This window comes from Chiloscyllium plagiosum, unplaced genomic scaffold, assembly GCF_037043375.1.
Source record: "Chiloscyllium plagiosum isolate Xiang-an unplaced genomic scaffold, Cpla_swu_hap1 HiC_scaffold_36, whole genome shotgun sequence".
NCBI classification, from domain to species: domain Eukaryota; kingdom Metazoa; phylum Chordata; class Chondrichthyes; order Orectolobiformes; family Hemiscylliidae; genus Chiloscyllium; species Chiloscyllium plagiosum.
The window spans coordinates 13,170,840-13,188,876 of NW_028270174.1; the positions used below are offsets into that span (position 1 = coordinate 13,170,840).

At 43.9% G+C, this 18,037-nt stretch overlaps 1 protein-coding gene and 1 long non-coding RNA gene across 2 annotated transcripts in view; one reads left to right on the top strand and one right to left on the bottom strand.

Annotated features, from left to right (window-relative positions):
* Positions 1–10,722, bottom strand: part of dkk2 (dickkopf WNT signaling pathway inhibitor 2) — a 45,684-nt gene extending 34,962 nt beyond the window's left edge. The window contains exon 1 of the mRNA XM_043674335.2: positions 10,337–10,722. Within this exon, the coding sequence (XP_043530270.1) occupies positions 10,337–10,534 (198 nt within the window). The 5' untranslated portion in view covers positions 10,535–10,722. The remainder of the gene's footprint in view (positions 1–10,336) is intronic.
* Positions 10,567–16,935, top strand: LOC148139899 (uncharacterized). The gene is made up of 3 exons (XR_015753309.1): positions 10,567–10,678; positions 14,446–14,627; positions 14,839–16,935. It is a non-coding gene; the product is annotated as an uncharacterized LOC148139899 (long non-coding RNA).
* The last annotated feature ends 1,102 nt before the right edge of the window (positions 16,936–18,037 follow it).

Genomic DNA, 18,037 nt, shown 5'->3' on the forward strand with positions numbered 1-18,037 from the left:
CCTCCTGTCTCATTTATTTTGCACAGAAAGTGAAACAAGACATTTTAATATCATTTTCTTTGGCTCATCACTGTTTATAGCACAGGTATTAGTTTGCTATTAGTTATCCTTTGAAACCTAGTTAATCGCAGATGCTCATTTACTGTTTATTCACTCCACTTCTGTTAACAAAATGACTCCCTCCCAAGTCGATCTCTTCCGACTATGAAACAGTAAGGACTGCGGATGCTGGAAGCCGGAGTCAATTGGTGTGAAGCTAAAACAGCACAGCCGGTCAGGCAACATGCGATGAGTAGGAAAGTCAACATCTTGGGCCAAAGTCCTTCGTTAGTCCTGATGAAGGGTTTCAGCCTGAAACACTGACCTTCCTGCTCGTCAGATGCTGTCTGATCAGCTGTGCTCTTCCAGCTTCCCATCTCTTGACTGATCTCTTCCTACATTTGATTGTCTGCTATTCCGTCCCATTCACGTCACATTTTCAATCCCGTCACGGCTTTTTCCCAATAAGTCTCTTTCCTCTCTATCCCAACTTTTCACACAACTATAGAAAGCAAGATTCCAGTGCAGCACTCATCTCCCACTGGACCACACCACTGTCACATCAGAGCCAGGCCTTCTGACTAAGCAAAAGAAGATTTGCAAAAATGTTCCTATTTGAACAATCATTTGTTTATTATGAGATTCAAGTGTGGCACAGGCAGCTCCTACCGATTCAACATAACAGGACGTGGGCGGCACGGTGGCACAGTGGTTAGCACTGCTGCTTCACAGCACCAGAGACCCGGGTTCGATTCCCGCCTCAGGCAACTGTCTGTGTGAATATTCTCCCTGTATCTACGTGGGTTTGCTCCAGTTCCCTCCTACAATCCAAAAATGTGCAGGTTAGGTGAATTGGCCAGGCTAAATTGCCTGTAGTGTTGGGTGAAGGGGTAAATATAGGGGAATGGGTCTGGGTGGGTTGTGGGTTGGCGCCGACTTGTCGGGCTGAAGGGCCTGTTTCCACACTGTAAGTAATCTAAGTAAATTATCTAGTGCATTGAACTGAGCAACATAAATATTATGCAGTAAAGTGAAACTGGGATGTTTGAAAGAAACAAAAGGATGAGATAATTCGAACTTGGGCAGAGAACATCTGACCTGTGTATGTGGTCTAACATCAGATTGATCTGATAGTGTTACTTTGACCCACTTGCTTTTCAATCATTGGTATATGTAAACAGGCAAATTCTGCACTCAGCAGATTCCCTTCCATATGGTCCATATGGAACTATAATGAAAGGCTTGGAACACCAGGGCTGTTTTCACTAAAACAGGGAGATTAAAAAGTGGTGGGCAGAAATGTTAATTATGCTGAAGGAATGGGGCAGATTGTTTTCAGTGGTTGAGAGGTGTGTGTGCATGTGGGTGGGATAGTGTTATGGAATGAAAATGAAGCTTATTCATGGTCAGAATCCTCCACCAGAATCTCTTAATGTAGGGAGGCTGCTGTGCTGCAAATGTTCAGTCCTAAGATGTGAATGGTGCAGGCTTGGCTAGCATTTATTGTCCAACTCCAGCCCCCCTTGAGAAGGTGATGGTGAGGTGTTTTCAGGAACCGCTACCATCTATGTACTGTAGGTTGACCCACAATGCTCTTAGAGAGGGAATTCCAGGATTTATACCCAGCAGCTCTTAAGAAATGGTGATTAATATGTTCCCAAGTCAGTGGCTTGGAGGGGAACTTGCAGGTGGTGGTATTTCCATGTATCTACTGCCCTGTCCTTCTAGATAGAAGTGGTCATGAATTTGGAAGATGCTGTTGAAGGATCTTCAGTGAATTTTTGGAGTGCATCTTGTAGATAGTTCACACTGCTGCTACTGAGTGCTGCTGGTGGAGAGAGTAGATGCTTGTGGATGTGGTGCCAATCAAGTGGACCACTTGTCCTGGATGGTGTCAAGCTTCTTGAGTATTGTTGGAGCTGCCCCATCCAGGCAAGTGGGGAATATTCCATCACACTCCTGACTTTTGCCATGCAGATGGTGGACAGACTCGGGGAGTCAGGAGGGGAGTTACTTGCTGCAGCATTCCTAATCTCTGACCTGTCTTTGTGTTTATGTGGGGAGTCCTGGTGAATTTCTGGCCAATGGTAACCCCAAGACTGTTGATAGAGGGAGATTCTGTGATGGTAATACCATTGAATGTCAAGGGGGGATAGTTATATTTGTCTCTTATTGGAAATAGTCTTAGCCAATGTTACTTGCCACTTGTCAGCCCAAGTCTGGATATTGTCCAGATTTTGTTGCATTTCAACCTGACAACTCAAGAATGGTGCTGAATATTCCACAATCATCAGTGAACATTCCCACTTCTGACCTTGAGATGAAGGGGAAGTCATTGATTAAATAGCTGAAGATGGTTCATAAGCCATAAGACCATAGGACCATAAGACATAGAAGCAGAAATTAGGCCATTCAGCCCATCAAGTCTGCTCCACCATTCAATCATGGCTGATAAGTTTCTTAGCTGAAAATGTATTGCTGGAAAAGCGCAGCAGGTAAGGAAGCATCCAAGGAGCAGGGGAATCGACATTTCGGGCATAAGCCCTTCTTCAGGAATCCTAAAGAAGGGCTTATGCCCGAAACGTCGATTCTCCTGTTCCCTGGATGCTTCCTGACCTGCTGCGCTTTTCCAGCAACACATTTTCAGCTCTGATCTCCAGTATCTGCAGCCCTCACTTTCTCCTCCCTGATAAGTTTCTTATCCCTATTCTCCTGCTTTCTTTCCATAACCCTTGATCTCCCTGACAATCAAGAACCTATCTATCTCAGTATTAAATACACTCAGTGGCCTGGCCTCCACAGCCTTCTGTGCCAGTGAATTCCATAGATTCCCCACTCTCTGGCTGAAGAAGTTTCTCCTTATCTCTGTTCTAAAAGGTCTTCTCTTTACTCTAAGGCTGTGCACTCGGGTCCTGGTCTCTCCTACCAATGGAAACATCTTCCCAGCATCCACTCTGTCCAGGCCATTCAGTATTCTGTATGCTTCAATTAGATGCCCCTCACCCTTCTAAACTCCATTGAGTATAGACCCAGAGTCCTCAAACGTTCCTCATATGTTGAACTGTTCATTCCTGGGACCATTCTCATGAACGTTCTCTGAACACGCTCCAGGGCCAGTAACAATTTTCCTGAGATATGGGGCCCAAAACCACACACAATACTCCAAATGTGGTCTGACCAGATCCTTATAGAGCCTCAGAAGTATATCCCTGGTTTTATATTCAAGTCCTCTCAAAGTAAATGCCATCATTAATTTTCCTTACTAACTACTGACACAACCTGTAAGTTTACCTTGAGAGAATCCTCGTCTAGAACTTCCAAGTCTCTTTGCACTGCAGACTTCTGAATTTTCTCCCCATTTAAAAAATAATCACTGTCTCTATTCTTCCTACCAAAGTTCATGACCTCACACTTGTCCATGTTGTACTCCATCTGCCACTTCTTTGCCCACCCTCCTGAGGAACTCCAGCAGTGATGTCCTGGAGCTGAGATGACTGACTTCCAACAACCACAACCATTTTCCAATGTGTAGGGTATGACTCCAGCCAGAGGAGAGTTTGCCACCTGATACCTATTGATTCCAGTTTTGTTCGGGCTCCTTGATGCCATACTCGGTCGAATGTCAAGGGCTGTCCCTCTCCCCTCCCCTCTGGAATTCAGCTCTTCTGTCCATGTTTGAACCAAGGCTGCAATGAGGTCAGGAGCTGAGTGGCCCTGGGGGAACCCAAACTGGGTGTCACTGAGCAGGTCATTGCTGAGCAGGTGCTGCTTGATAGCAATGTTGATGATACCTTCCATCACTTTACTGATGGTTGAGAGTAGACTGACGGGCGGTAATTGGCTGGGTTGGATTTGTCCTGCTTTTTGTGTACGGAACATATTGGGGAAATTTTCCATATTGTTGGGTAGATACCAGTGTTGTAACTGTACTGGAACAGCTTGGCTAGTGGAGCGGCAAATTCTGGAGCACAAGCCTTCAGTACTAATGTTGGCATGTTGTCAGGGCCTATAATCTTTGTAAAATCCAGTGACTCCAAATGTTTCCCAGTATCAGATGGAGTGAATCGAATTGACTGAAGACTGGAATTTGTGATGCTGGGGAGGAGGCGGAGATGGATCATCCACTCCACAATTCTGACTGAAGATTGCTGCGAATGCAGTAGTGGTTGGGGGATTATTACTTGGGATCTAGCTCTGATTTGCTGCTTAACTGTTTGGCATGTGAGTAGTCCTGTTTTTTGGCTTCACCGGTGACACCTCATTTTCAGGTATGCCTGATGCTGCTCCTGGCATGCCCTCCTGCACACTGCATTGAACCAGGGTTGATCCCCTGGCTTGATGGTAATGATTGTATGGGGGATATGCCGGGCTATGAGATTGTGGATTGTGCTGGAGTACAATTGTGCTGCAGTTGATAGCCCACAGTGCCTCATGGATACCTAGTGTTGAGTTGCTAGACCTGTTCGAAGTCATCCCATTTCTTTTGGAGATAGTGCCACACTACAAAATGGAGGTATTCTTAACGTGAAGGCGGGACTTTGTCTCCACAAGGGCTGTGAGGTAGTCAGTTTTACCGATACTGTCATGGACAGATGCATCTGCAGCTGGCAGATTGGGTGAGAACAAGGCAAGTATGTTTTTCCCTCTTGTTGGTTCCGTCATTATCTGCCGTAAACCCAGTCTAGCAGTTACATCCTTTAGAACCCAACCAACTCGATCAGTAGTGCTGCTGCCCAGCCACTCTTGGTGGTGGACATTGAAATCCACCCACCCAAAATACATTATATGCCCTTGCCACCCTCAGTGCTTCCTCCAAGTGTTGTTCAACATGGAGGAGTACTCATTGATCACCTGAGGAAACAATTTCCTTGCCTATGTTTAACTTGAAGCCATGAGATTTCATGAGGTCTGGAGTCAATGTTGAGGACTTCCAGGGCAAATCCCTCCTAACTGGTATAGTACTATGGTGTTCTACCTCTGCCAGGTCTGTCCTGCCAGTGGAACCAGAACATATCCAGGGATGGTGATGGCAGTGTCTGGGACATCATCTGTAAGGTGTGATTCCGTGCATATGGCTATGTCAGGCTGTTGCTTGACTAGTCAGTGAGACAGTTCTCCCAATTTTGGCACTAGCCTCCAGATGTTAGTAAGGTAGACTTGGCAGGGCCAACAGGGCCATTTCTGCCATTGTTTTTTCTAGTGCCCACGTTGATACTCCATCTGGCTTCATTTCTTTGTTGAGACTTTGTATCAATAGATACCATTTCAGGGTATTTCAGATGGCAGTTGAGAATCAACCATGTTGCTGTGGCTCTGAAGTCAAACCAGGGAAGGATGGCAGATTTCCTTCCCTGAAAGAGCATTAGTGAACAAAATGGGATTCTCCCAACAATTAATTCATGGTCATCAGTATATTGTTAATTCCAAATTTTTAAAAATTGAATTCAAATTCCTACCATACCTTGACAGGATTTGAACATGGGTCCTCAGCACATTAACAAAAAGCAGAAATTGCTGGAAAAGGTCTGGAAGCACCAGCGAAGAGAAATCAGAGTTAAGGTCCAGTGTGACCTTTCGCCAGAATAGAAGGATGTTCTTCTGAAGAAAGATCACTGTACCCAAAATGTAAACTTTGCTTTCTCTCCACAGATGTTGTCAGATTTGTGAATTTCTCCAGCATTCTCGATGTTTGTTTCAATATCCGTTCCAGCTATAAGGCCTCCTCACCCCACATTTGCAAAGTGTTTATCCTTAACCAATTGTCTGTCTTTGACAGTGAAAGGTGTTTTAGACCTTGGCAACACCCGGTTTGTTGTACTTGAGATATTGTATGCAATATTTTACCAGTCTCTAAAGCAAAGAGATGATTCTTTGTGCTCAAGGGATTAGTGATGAAGTCAGTGTGCCACTTACACTTGATATCATAGTGATATGGTGCACCTTCTGACTTAACTGCTCTCTCCTTTACTAAGAAGAGAGAGTTAAGTTCCTCTTTAAAACACAATGATGTATGTGCCTTTAAGACAGCAGATTTACTGTTACCTTTGATTTGTGAACTTCATTCCAATCAACTAAGATTTTAATGCACATTAACACCTTCTGATGTAGGTTCACACAACAGTGCTCAATGTAAGTCATCAATCCACTTCCAGATTGTATTTTTGACAGTAATTGTCAGTCCTGGCTCTGGGTAGCACTCATGCCTCTGGGCAGGAAGACTGTCAGCTCAAGTTCCAGTCTAGAATCATGAACATTTAATACAGGATATTCCTCACAATACTAATTGGTTCTGCATTGTCAGAGGTGACATCTTTCAGGTGAGGTGTTAAAACAAGGGTTCTCAGCCCTTTCAGATGAATGTAAAGATCCCATGCCATAACTTAGAGTCATAGAGATGTACAGCATGGAAACAGACCCTTCGGTCCAACCCGTCCATGCCGACCAGATATCCCAACCCAATCTAGTCCTACCTGCCAGCACCCGGCCCATATCCCTCCAAACCCTTCCTATTCATATACCCATCCAAATGCCTCTTAAATGTTGCAATTGTACCAGCCTCCACCACATCCTCTGGCAGCTCATTCCATACACCCGTACCACCCTCTGCGTGAAAAAGTTGCCCCTTAGGTCTCTTTTATATCTTTCCCCTCTCACCCTAAACTTATGCCCTCTAGTTCTGGACTCCCCGACCCCAGGGAAAAGACTTTGCCAATTTATCCTATCCATGCCCCTCATAATTTTGTAAACCTCTATAAGGTCACCCCTCAGCCTCCGACGCTGCAGGGAAAACAGCCCCAGCCTGTTCAGCGTCTCCCTGTAGACTTGAGGAAGAACACGGGAGCTCTCCCTGGTGTTCTTGCCAATTTACATCCCTCAACACCCTCAAAAGATTATTTGGACCTTTATTTAAGTGCTGTTTATGGAACATTATTGTGTGATAGTTGACCTTTATGCTTCCTAGATTGCAAAAGTGACATTTTAAAAGTTACTTCACTGTAGATTGAGAAAGATGGTTTGTAAATACAAATTGTTTCATTTTGTGTAATTCAGCAAAGAATATGTTGCCTCATTGCATTCGTGGTTTTCCACTTACCTCCCGAAGAATATTTGTAAGATTACTCATTTTAATTCCTCACATATCGAAACAAGTATACTAGCATCCTCGGCAAGTGTGCTACCAACTGAATCAGAGCTGACACCTAGGGGTACATTTCATCATCGCTGCTTGGGTGGTAATCTGCTGCTTGCCATGTGTCTAGGGCAGTGATCTTCAAATTCTTCCCAGAAAAAAAGTTGGCAAATTTCCCATGATTCCACACACCACAAACATTGCTTCACTCCTGACCCACCCCAGCACTAACATCTGACATTCAGTATTAACCCATCCGAAAGAACACAGAAGCATGGTCTCTGTGAGTATTCTTGCACGTTAGTAAACACAGTAAAAAACTGCAGAACAGTACTGATAAAACCAGAAGACCTCAAACACCACAGGCATCCCTCAAGAGATTCCAGTTTTTAAAACCTATGATTCAGAAGATCAAGGTTCAACTTGAATTGATAAAACAAAGACAGTTGAAGAATGATGAGCTTGATGTTTGCTTGTTAATGTCAAATGCCAAAACCATAATATTCAAGAGAATAATTTGTTCAATTTTACCTTTAATAATAGTTAAATTATATTTCTAGGTTTCAATAAAGTAACAGAAAAATAGACATGAATCCTTATTATTAACAGTATTTTCATCAATCTTCCAGAGGGTTCACAGTTATCATGTTTGCTACAATTTTTAGCTTTTATCATCGAAATGCAATGATATTACTCCTTTGCAAGTAAAGACATTGCACAAACCAAAATAATGGTTCAAAGAATAAAATGCTCTCACATTTGTAAGGTACCTTTCACAATCTCAAGATGTCTTAACATGCATCAAAGCCAATGATGTATTTTGAAATGTCATCCCTCTTACGATGTAGGAAATGTGGCAGTCAATTTGTGTACAGCAAGCTCTCACTTGATAATAACTGTAAAATTGGTTGTTAGAAGAATGACAGATATTGGTCAGATCGCTACAGGCGACTTGCCTATTGTTTATTGAATGGTGTCACAGAACGTTCACATTGAACTGAGAGAGCAGGTTTTTCATCTCATCCACACAACAGCAACATCTTGCAGCTCTGAAGTGCCAGCCTAGGTTACGTGAGCAAAGCTCTGTAGTGGGGACTTAATCTTCTGATGTAGAGGTAAAAACTTCACGAACAAAACCACAATTGAAACCGAGAAATTACCAAAATAAACATTGCCAAAAGAAGAAGCTGCACATACCAGGTAACATTATGTGCCATTAATAGCAGAATTATTAAAGTTGAAGCAACATTGCATGGCATAGAAAATTCTCCAACTTTACAATGCGCACAATTTTCAGATGTTAAACTTTCCCCGTAATCTTAAAGGGGGTTTGTTTATCCATTAAATTAGAGGTACAAAAAGTCAACGCCTTGTATCATACACTATTACAGAGAATTATTTTAAAATCACTTAGAAACAGAATGTTGATCCAAACAGTCCATATTAGTGATTATCCTCTATACAATTAACAATAATCTTCAGCTTGGGTGTCTATTTCTTTACCAATTTATCCTATCATTGTTTCTTATCCTACCTGGTATCCATTGTCGACATGGGTTTTGACTGAGATTTCTCCAGCCCCCTCACTGCTACTTTGGCCGAAGCAACAAGTGGTATTTATATAGCACTCATAAATAAATAAATGTCTCAAAGTCTTCACTCACATCAACAGGGGGTCCTTCACAAGTTAAATTGGGTTAAACCTCAATTTCATCACCTTGGTGGCTTCAGTCCTTGACTCTGGTGGCACTCCCTAATCCTTTCTGGATGACCGCCTCCCCTTGTCGTCTGTCCTCCCTCATGTTGAATCTCAATTTGTTCTACACCTTCTCAACAATGGAAGGGAGAGTGTCTTCTTTTTATGACTCCATCCACTCTGACCAATCCCTTCATGATCTTCAATTTGCTCATCAAATCACTCTGTTCTTTTCTTCTCTATTCTAAGCCTGCAACCTTTCAGCATGTTTGTGGGGAGCGAAAATAGTTTTGGCGAATATATTCTAACAGGACAAAATGATTCTTATCTGATATTTATTGTGCACTGACCTTATTCTAGTAACATCCACAATCTCTGTTTAAGCAACCCGGGAGCTGATTTCCCTCAATTTAAAGCATGACATGTTTAACCTGGTCAAATGGGGAATATGGCATTCTCTTTACCTGTCCACGGTGCATGGTCAGAAATAAAACAATTCAAGTCCTCGCAAGCCGAACAAGAAAGAAGGCAGTTCAATTCCTGGTCTTGGTCAGAGTGACCTGGTCACCAGGGCAGCTACCCTCAGGATCTGAGGCTGAGGACTGTAACCGAGCCTGCTGGATGCTTCAAGCTACAGATTCGCAGAATTATGTCTGCACAGATGGAGGCCATTTGGCCCATTGTGCCTGCACCAGCTCTTCAAATGAGGGTTGTTAACCAATGCCAATCTCCTGCTTTAAATCTCCATACACCTGCACACTTTCTTCTGTTCACAAAAACCATCCAATGCCCCCTGGAGTGCTTGAATTGAACCTGCTTTCACCACATTTCCACGCAGCGCATTCCACATTCTAACCACTCGCTGAGTGAAAAAAAAAGGATTTTCTCACATCACCCTTGGTTCATTTGCCCATCACATTAAATCTATGCCTTTCTCACTCCCATTCCTTTTACAATCAGGAGTGACTTCCCCCTATCTATTCTATCCAGCTGCTCACGATTCTGGATCTCCTCTCAACCTTCCCTCGAGGGAGATCCGTCCCCAGCTTCTTCAATCTATCCTCATCACTAATGTTTCTCATGCCTGGATCCTTTCTTGTAAATGGTTTCTGCACTCTCTCTCCAATACACCTTACCCATAACATGGCCAAGAACTGGACTCAATACTCCAGCCCAGGTCTAACAAGTGTCTAGTACAAGTTCAACATCACCTGTGTGCTCCAGTGACTCTTTGCTCCTATTAATAAAGGAGCAAATTACTGCAGAGGCTGGAATATGTACTGAAAACAAAAAACAATGCTGGGAATCACAGCGGGTCAGGCAGCACTTGTGAAATCCAGCGGGTTTTTTTTTTGTTTTCAGTCCTGTGGATAAAGCAGACAGTCCATGGGAAACTCCTTTTTGCCAATCTCAATGAGTCCCAAAAGGGAAGGGAGTTGCTGCTTGGCAGATGGTCTCAGTCTGACACTCACCTGGCTGGCGATAGGGTTCTTCTTACTCAGCCTGCCGGGCTGCAAGCCGACAGACCGGTTGACCGGGGGTGTCTGGTCGGCGGCTTGCCCACTCGCCGGAGATTTGATGGAGTTGATTTTGGATCTGGCGGTGTGAACGCTCGGGGAGCCCAGGATAAGCAAGGTAGCCCAGAGAAACAGACAGCCGGCAGGAGTCATCCTCGACTGGACACGCAGGGAGGGGGGGGGGGGGGGGTGTTTGGAATTACTAAGGAGCAACTTTACAAAGAAAAGGGCTTAAACAAGAAAATTAAAATCACTTAAAGACTGGGATAAGCGCCGCTGGTCTCTCCCCCCACTGTTGTAAGTAATCGCTATTTCGCTGAACTGCATTTGCTTGGAAAGCACTCGCTGTTTCTCAGTCTGTGTCCCCTCCTTCTCCCAGCCCCTCTATTTATACAAGACCTCCGTCTCATTCCCTCCCCCCCCCCCCCCCCAATCCAGGAGATGACAGAAACCGAGAGAGGGAGGGGGTGTTCGCATCCAGGCACCTCTCCCCTCCCCACTAACCCCCCTCCTCCACATCCCAGTACAAAATAACACCCTCCCTCCCTCTACAAAGATCCACAGACAGACTCGAGAGACAGAGAGAGAGAGCAGGAGACGGGAACAATTACTGAGAACTGGGGCAACAGGAGCATTACTGACAGCAGTACATTGTAGAGTTTATCCTCTCTGGGGTTAATTCTCTCTCATCCTGCCCCTGGTCTGATCCCCAGGCACCCTGCAGGAGGGAGAGACTCTCTCCTCTGGGAGTTGTTTGATTTCATTAACGCTGCTGATAGAGCTGGGGGTCCCATTGATCGGGACAAGAGGGAAGAAGGTTCAAAGTTTGGAAAAAGGTTTGTGTAATTGTCAGGGATATTGCCAAATACAATGTATTGATGCCGGAGTTTGTGGTTTTCTCTCTCTCTCTCACACACACACACACACACCATCCTCTGTCTAATCCCACTTTCAAACTGCAAGGGAAACAACTCATTTCAAAGTTCACCCAGTCCTCGGAAAACAAATAACAAAGCAAAACAAACACGAGCAGAATTCAAAAATATTTTGCAAACTTTATCTGCAGCGTTTTATTGGAAGAGCGTGCAGAAGGAGAAGCGAACGATTCATCTGCGTTTAGAAAGTGTTTCAGTTAAAAGCAAGTTTCCCCGTGATCTTCCCACTGGGGAACAGGTAGAGAGAGAGAGAGCTGGGTAATAGACTAACGCATTTCCGTCTTCCTTTTGCTTTTGATGCAGGTTAGTCGGCCTGAACCATTAACGCTTGTCCCTCTCTCTCTGGGACTGACGAACCAGCCGAACATTTATCTGGGCTACAGCGTGGAAACAGGCCCTTCGGCCCAGCTTTCACAATTTAAACTAGTCCAATTTGTCTGCGTTTGGTCCATATCCCTCCATGCCTATCACATCCATGTAACTGTCCAAATGTTTCTTACAAACGGAATTGTGCTATCTCCACCACCTCCACTAGCAGCGAGTTTCAGACACTCACCGTCCCCTTTATGATAAAAGATTGCCCGTTTGAATCCTTTTGTATCTCTCTCCTCTGAGTTCAGAAAAGATTTACAAGGATGTTGCCAAGGTTGGAGGATTTGAGTTACGGGGAGAGGCTGAACAGGCTGGGGCTGTTTTCCCTGGAGCGTCGGAGGGTGAGGGGTGACCTGATAGAGGTTTACAAAATTATGAGGGGCATGGATAGGATAAATAGGCAAAGTCTTTTCCCTGGGATCGGGGAGTCCAGAACTAGAGGGCACAGGTTTAGGCTGAGAGGGGAAAGATATAAAAGAGACCTAAGGGGAAACTTTTTCACACAGAGGGTGGTACGTGTATGGAATATGCTGCCAGAGGATGTGGTGGAGGCTGGTACAACTGCAACATTTAAAAGGCATCTGGATGGGTATATGAATAGGAAGGGTTTGGAGGGATATGGGCCGGGTGCTGGCAGGTGGGACTAGATTGGGTTGGGATATCTGGTCGGCATGGACGGGTTGGACCGAAGGGTCTGTTTCCATGCTGTACATCTCTATGACTATGATTCTCACCTTAAACCTATGCCGTCTAGTTTTAGACTCTCCCATCATGGGAAAAGCTGCATTTCCTGTTTGTTTTCTGTTTTTAATTTCAGATTTCCAGTATCTCTCGGCATTTTGTTATTGTAATAAGTCAGTGCTGTCCAACCGTGGAAAATTGGGAGCCTACATATGAATAAAAGCAACTCATCAATAAAATGAGTATTAGTCATTGGTCTTATTGTGAAAACAGAATCTAGATGCAGCAGTAGGCCATTCTGCCCTTTGAGCCTGCTCCATCATTCAGTATAATCATGGCTGATCATCCAACTCGGTCCCCTGTTCCCACTTTCTTAGACTGTATCCTCTGACTGTGACCCCTGGTCCTGCACTCCCTGGTCATCTGAAAAATTCTTTGTGTAATTACCTATCTAGACCTGTTAGAACTTCAAAGCCCATGAGAAGTCCAAAGATGTGCAGGTTAGGTGGATTGGCTATGCTAAATTGTCCATAGTGTCCAGGAATGCGTAGACTAAGAGGGTTAGGCTAAGAGGAATGCAGGAAGGGTGAGATGCATTTTGGAGGGTTGGTATGGACTCAATGGGCTGAAAGGCCTGTAGGGATTCTATAATTTTAGAGACTTCTATGAGATTTGTTGAGGTGTTTGCTTTCTGTATGGGATAGCATTCTTCCAGATTCCAGTGAATATAGTCCTAAAGTCAATACTCTGCCCCATACATTTGTTGGTGAAGTGTTAAGGGGGCAAGCAAAGAGTGCCAGTGAATTTCGGTGTATTTTGCCTTCTGGCTTACTGAAGGATGTTAGATGTTTGCCATTTTAAGCATGGAATCCATGTATCTGGATTGTGCAGAACACTCTGGCTTTGTTGGTACTATTCCTGAGTCCAAGTCAGAAGATGCAAGACTTACACTTACACTTGGCGAGTAGATTCTGATTTCCAGCTGGACATCCAGCAATCATTTGTTTGGTGAGGTAATGCTTGCGTTACACCTGACGGGAATAGTGCACTGGAAATCAAGGTTCACTATTTCCAGTTTTGAGGAAGGGTTACCAGATCCGAAACGTTAACTCTGATTTCTCTTCATACATGCTGCCAGCCCTGCTGAGCTTTATCTGCTTTTATTTCACTACTTCCAGAGTCATCACTAAAATTGAAAATTTATAAATATGTAGAACTCCCCAATTTACCTGACTTTCAGACCCAGGTTGATGAAAACATGAATCAGATTTCTTTATTGAACAATTACCATTCATCACAAGCAAACAGAATCTAGCTGCAAGTAAGCAATTGTGAACTATCAAGTCATAACTCGACTACTTCCAACTCTAACCCTTCATAATCCCCTCTTGCCCATGTGCACAGATGGATACAGTGGCACTGTGGCTCAGTGGTTAGCACTGCCGCCTCACAGAGCCAGGGACCTGGGCTTGATTCCACCCTCGGGCAACTGTCTGAGTGGGGTTTGCATATTCTCTCCATGTCTGTGTGGATTTCCTTGACACAAGGTGCCCTTGGGTCTTCACACAGTCCAAAGATGTGCAGGTTGGGTGGATTGACCATGCTAAATTGCCCATAGTGTGAAGACTAGGTGGGTTAGCCATGAGAAATTCAGGGATTGGGTGGGTCTAGGTGGAATACTGTTCAGAGGATCAGTATGGACTCAAAGGGCTGAATTCCACACTGTAAGGGATTCTATTTTATATGATAGTGAAAGATAGGGGTAGGAGGAAGAATGGGAAAGTAGTTCAATGCTCTGTGTCAGTAAAACCCGCTGAGATGATTCTTGAGCTGATCAGAGTGCTGCTTCTTCATCTTTATTTTCACAACGGTATCACAAACTTTAAAAAGACACAGGGTGACCGATTCACAATTTTAAATGGTCTCAAATTCATTAATTACAAGTCACAGCTTACAGTAACTGCTGAAAGAGAAATAATTTGGTTTCCTTCAGGCTTAAAGTAGTTTTACTGCAGAGAACAGAGAGATCTCCTGAGCTGAAGCAGGTCTGATATCTTCTCATTATTTTGTTTGCAGCCCCAACCTGTTCAGCTACTGATGAACCAATCACATAATTGTTGGCAGGCGGAAGGCCTTTGTCATCAACAACTGGTCACAAGTCTATAGATCGATCAGTTACTGGAGCTGGCTTGGCTCCAGCTCATGTGCACCTTCACCTACTACTGTTTCAACTATCAGCTGTGTAAACAGTGCTTGCAGTGAGTACCGGGTTACTTGCTTTCAAAACATGCAACAATCCTTCACTTGAAAATAGTTGTATTCCCATTTCTGTTCACAATTAAAATAAAGAAAGTTAAAAAGACAAAATCTTTACACTTGTAGCTTATGTATTATAGTTGACAGACATTAACTAGATTTTTCTTTTCTTTGAGATAATGGAATGCAACTTAATAAACACTTGTTTTGCAGTGTTTATAGGTCACAGTGTCACAGCAGCAACTCTTTGAGCTCTCCTGCCTTCAATCAAGATCGTGGTCAGCAAAGTTTAAAAGGGAAATAAAAGCAAACACATTGTCATTGCTGTTTTTTGCACAAGGCAAGATTTAGATGCTTTTTTGCCTAAAGAAAAATCACTTGTTATCTTACTGTTCAGATAGTTATTTTGATCAAGGAAACAACAACGTAGTAACACGGTGCTAAAGTCGTTGGACTAACAATCTGGGATAATAACTGGGAGCAGAATTTCATGTGTCCTGCTCAGGTATTTGCAGGCCACAGGGTAGTGGCCATACAAGGCTCCCTGCTGTGGCTTTCCCTCTTGCTTGCCCCGTAGATTTCTGTTGGTTTTCAAGGACCGGCAAGGCTTAAGGTTTCCCACCCATCTCCCCCACCACATCCCCTCCCCCCTCCCCACATTAGCACACACACAAACACACACCAAGCTGAGGCTCTTTGGTGGCCAGTTGTTGGGGACTTAAGAGCTGCTTCCACCCCTCCCTCAACTTAGAGGTTGACAGAAGGGCTCGGGGGCAGAGAAGCATTAAATGCTGTGACCATCTCTTCAGACAGTGGGCTGAGATGCTCCTTCTCCCCTTTTGAAATTTCCTGCCCAGTGGGACTGGGGGAGGGATGGATTGAAAGGTAGAATTTATGTTGAGACTATGTGGCAGAGTGTGAAGATGATTACTTTGGACTTTCCTCTACTCAGCTGAATGAAATTGAACTTCATCCAAGTCTGGAGGCGAGACGAACAGTGTGAGAGCACAGTCAGGGAGTTACTGGGAGGATGTTTCCAATTGTGGGAAAGACGGGAACTAAGGGGGTCACAGTTAAGAATACAAGGTCTCCCTTTTTAAAACAGAAATGAGGATAGTTTCTCTCTCTGTGGAATGCTCTCACTCAGAAAAGAGTGCAGACTGTGCCATTCAAGACAAGAGTTAGATAGATTTTTGATAGATAAGGGAGTCAAGGCCTCAGAGAGTGCAGAGAAGAAAGCTGAGTTGAGGTCCACAACCAGATTAGTCATGAGATTACTGAGTGTTGGAGCAGGCTCAAAAGGGTCAAACACTGCATCTATGTTGCTGTGAGAGAAGTAGTGGAACGCTAATAGAGTTATAGAGTCATAGAGATGTTCAGCACGGAAACTGACCCTTCGGTCCAACCCGTCCATGCCGACCAGATATCCCAACCCAATCTACTCCCACCTGCCAGCACCCGGCCCATATCCCTCCAAACCCTTCCTATTCATATACCCATCCAAATGCCTCTTAAATGTTGCAATTGTATCAGCCTCCACCACATCCTCTGGCAGCTCATTCCATACACGTACCACCCTCTGCGTGAAAAAGTTGCTCCTTAGGTCTCTTTTATAACTTTCCTCTCTCACCCTAAACGTATGCCCTCTAGTTCTGGACTCCCCCACCCCAGGGAAAAGACTTTGTCTATGTACCCAATCCATGCCCCTCATAATTTTGTAAGCCTCTATAAGGTCACCCCTCAGCCTCCGACGCTCCAGGGAAAACAGTCCCAGCCTGTTCAGTCTCTCCTTCTAGCTCAAATCCTCCAACCCTGGCAACATCCTTGTAAATCTTTTCTGAACCCTTTCAAGTTTCACAACATCTTTCTGATAGGAAGGAGACCAGAATTGCACGCAATATTCCAACAGTGGCCTAACCAATGTCCTGTACAACCGCAACATGACCTCCCAACTCCTGTACTCAATAACATCATCACAGGAAATGACATCACCAACCCAAACATATAAATAGAAGCGGGAATTTTCAGCAGTGCTTTGCCTGAGGCCCACTGAAGATGTTACCTAGTAGGGTAACGAAACCTTCCAGATCAGCGAGAAAACCTACATCCAAAACCTCAACCTGAGCTGCAAATCTTCTCGAAACTCGCAAAGAGAAGTTAAAGTTCAAGTGTACCTTTCAATAAAAGTCTGTTCTAATGAAATGTTACGCTATAAAGTCTTAATCTTTCTTGCTCTGTATTTTATTTTATCTCACTGTAGGTCTTTTGAAGAGATAATGTTTAACTTGAATGAATGGAGTCCTTATAAGATACCTGACAAGAAAAAAAACATAGGCACTGAGCCAAAACCAAGGAAAGCTAAACTTTCCAACCAATCATTAAACTTTCCACCCTTTGTATAAATTGTTGTGATCGTTTGAATTGGTATATTTGCATTTACCCTGATAAATACAAGACAAAAGCTTTGGTGGCCCATCTCTCTTTTCGGCAGAACTGAAGTTAAAGTAGATGTGAGAACCAAACATTTAGCTCAAGAGATGAGTTTCAAGGAGGGTCATAAAGGATGAGAAAGATGTGAAGGTACGAAGGGGATTGAGGAAGAATTGCAAAACACAGGGCTGAAGGCTTGACTACCAATGAAGTTAGTGAGGCCAGTGTGGGAGAAGCGGAGAATTCTAGGTGAGTGATTGGCTGGACGAGGGGCAAAGCAATGGAGGGACTAAACAGAAGCAGGAGACTATGGGGCACCTGGAAACAATGTAGATGGCTGAGGACCGGTTCAATGGTTAAGTGAAATTTAGTGCAGGATAGCATATGGAAAGCAGAGTCTTGGACAAGCTGCAGTTCAGGAGGTAGGGACTGGGAGGCCAGCCAGGAAAGCTTTGTATTAACCAAATCTGAAGGTATTAAAGGTGTTTATGAGGGTTTCAGAAGCAGATGGATTGAGCTGGAATGGATAAAGGTGATATTATGGAAACAGTGAAGAACTGTGACTGAGATGAGAATGTTTGTTAGCAGGATATTTACAAGCATCGAAGAGAAACAGGGATTGTCTTTGAGGCAGCTGTCAGTGAGGGCAGAATCCTCAATACTCATGTCTACCAAAACAACAAAGTTGCCAAAGAAAATTTGTAGTGTGTGAAGTTATGGCTATTACTCATAGTCTTGAGCAAAGCCAAGCTCAGACTTATTAGCAAGTTTGTAGACTGAAAAACACAGTGACCATGGCACTAAACCATAACAAAGTAATCCATAGTGAGCCACGTTAATTGTGTTTATCTGATATTAGTGCTAAGAGAACTCTCTTGGCTTGTTACTGCTCCTCAGTTTAGCAAAGTGCTGACGCCTGGCCCATTATGTAAACCCTCTTCAGGTAAGTCCATCATTAAGAGGCCAACTTCATATAAGTTAA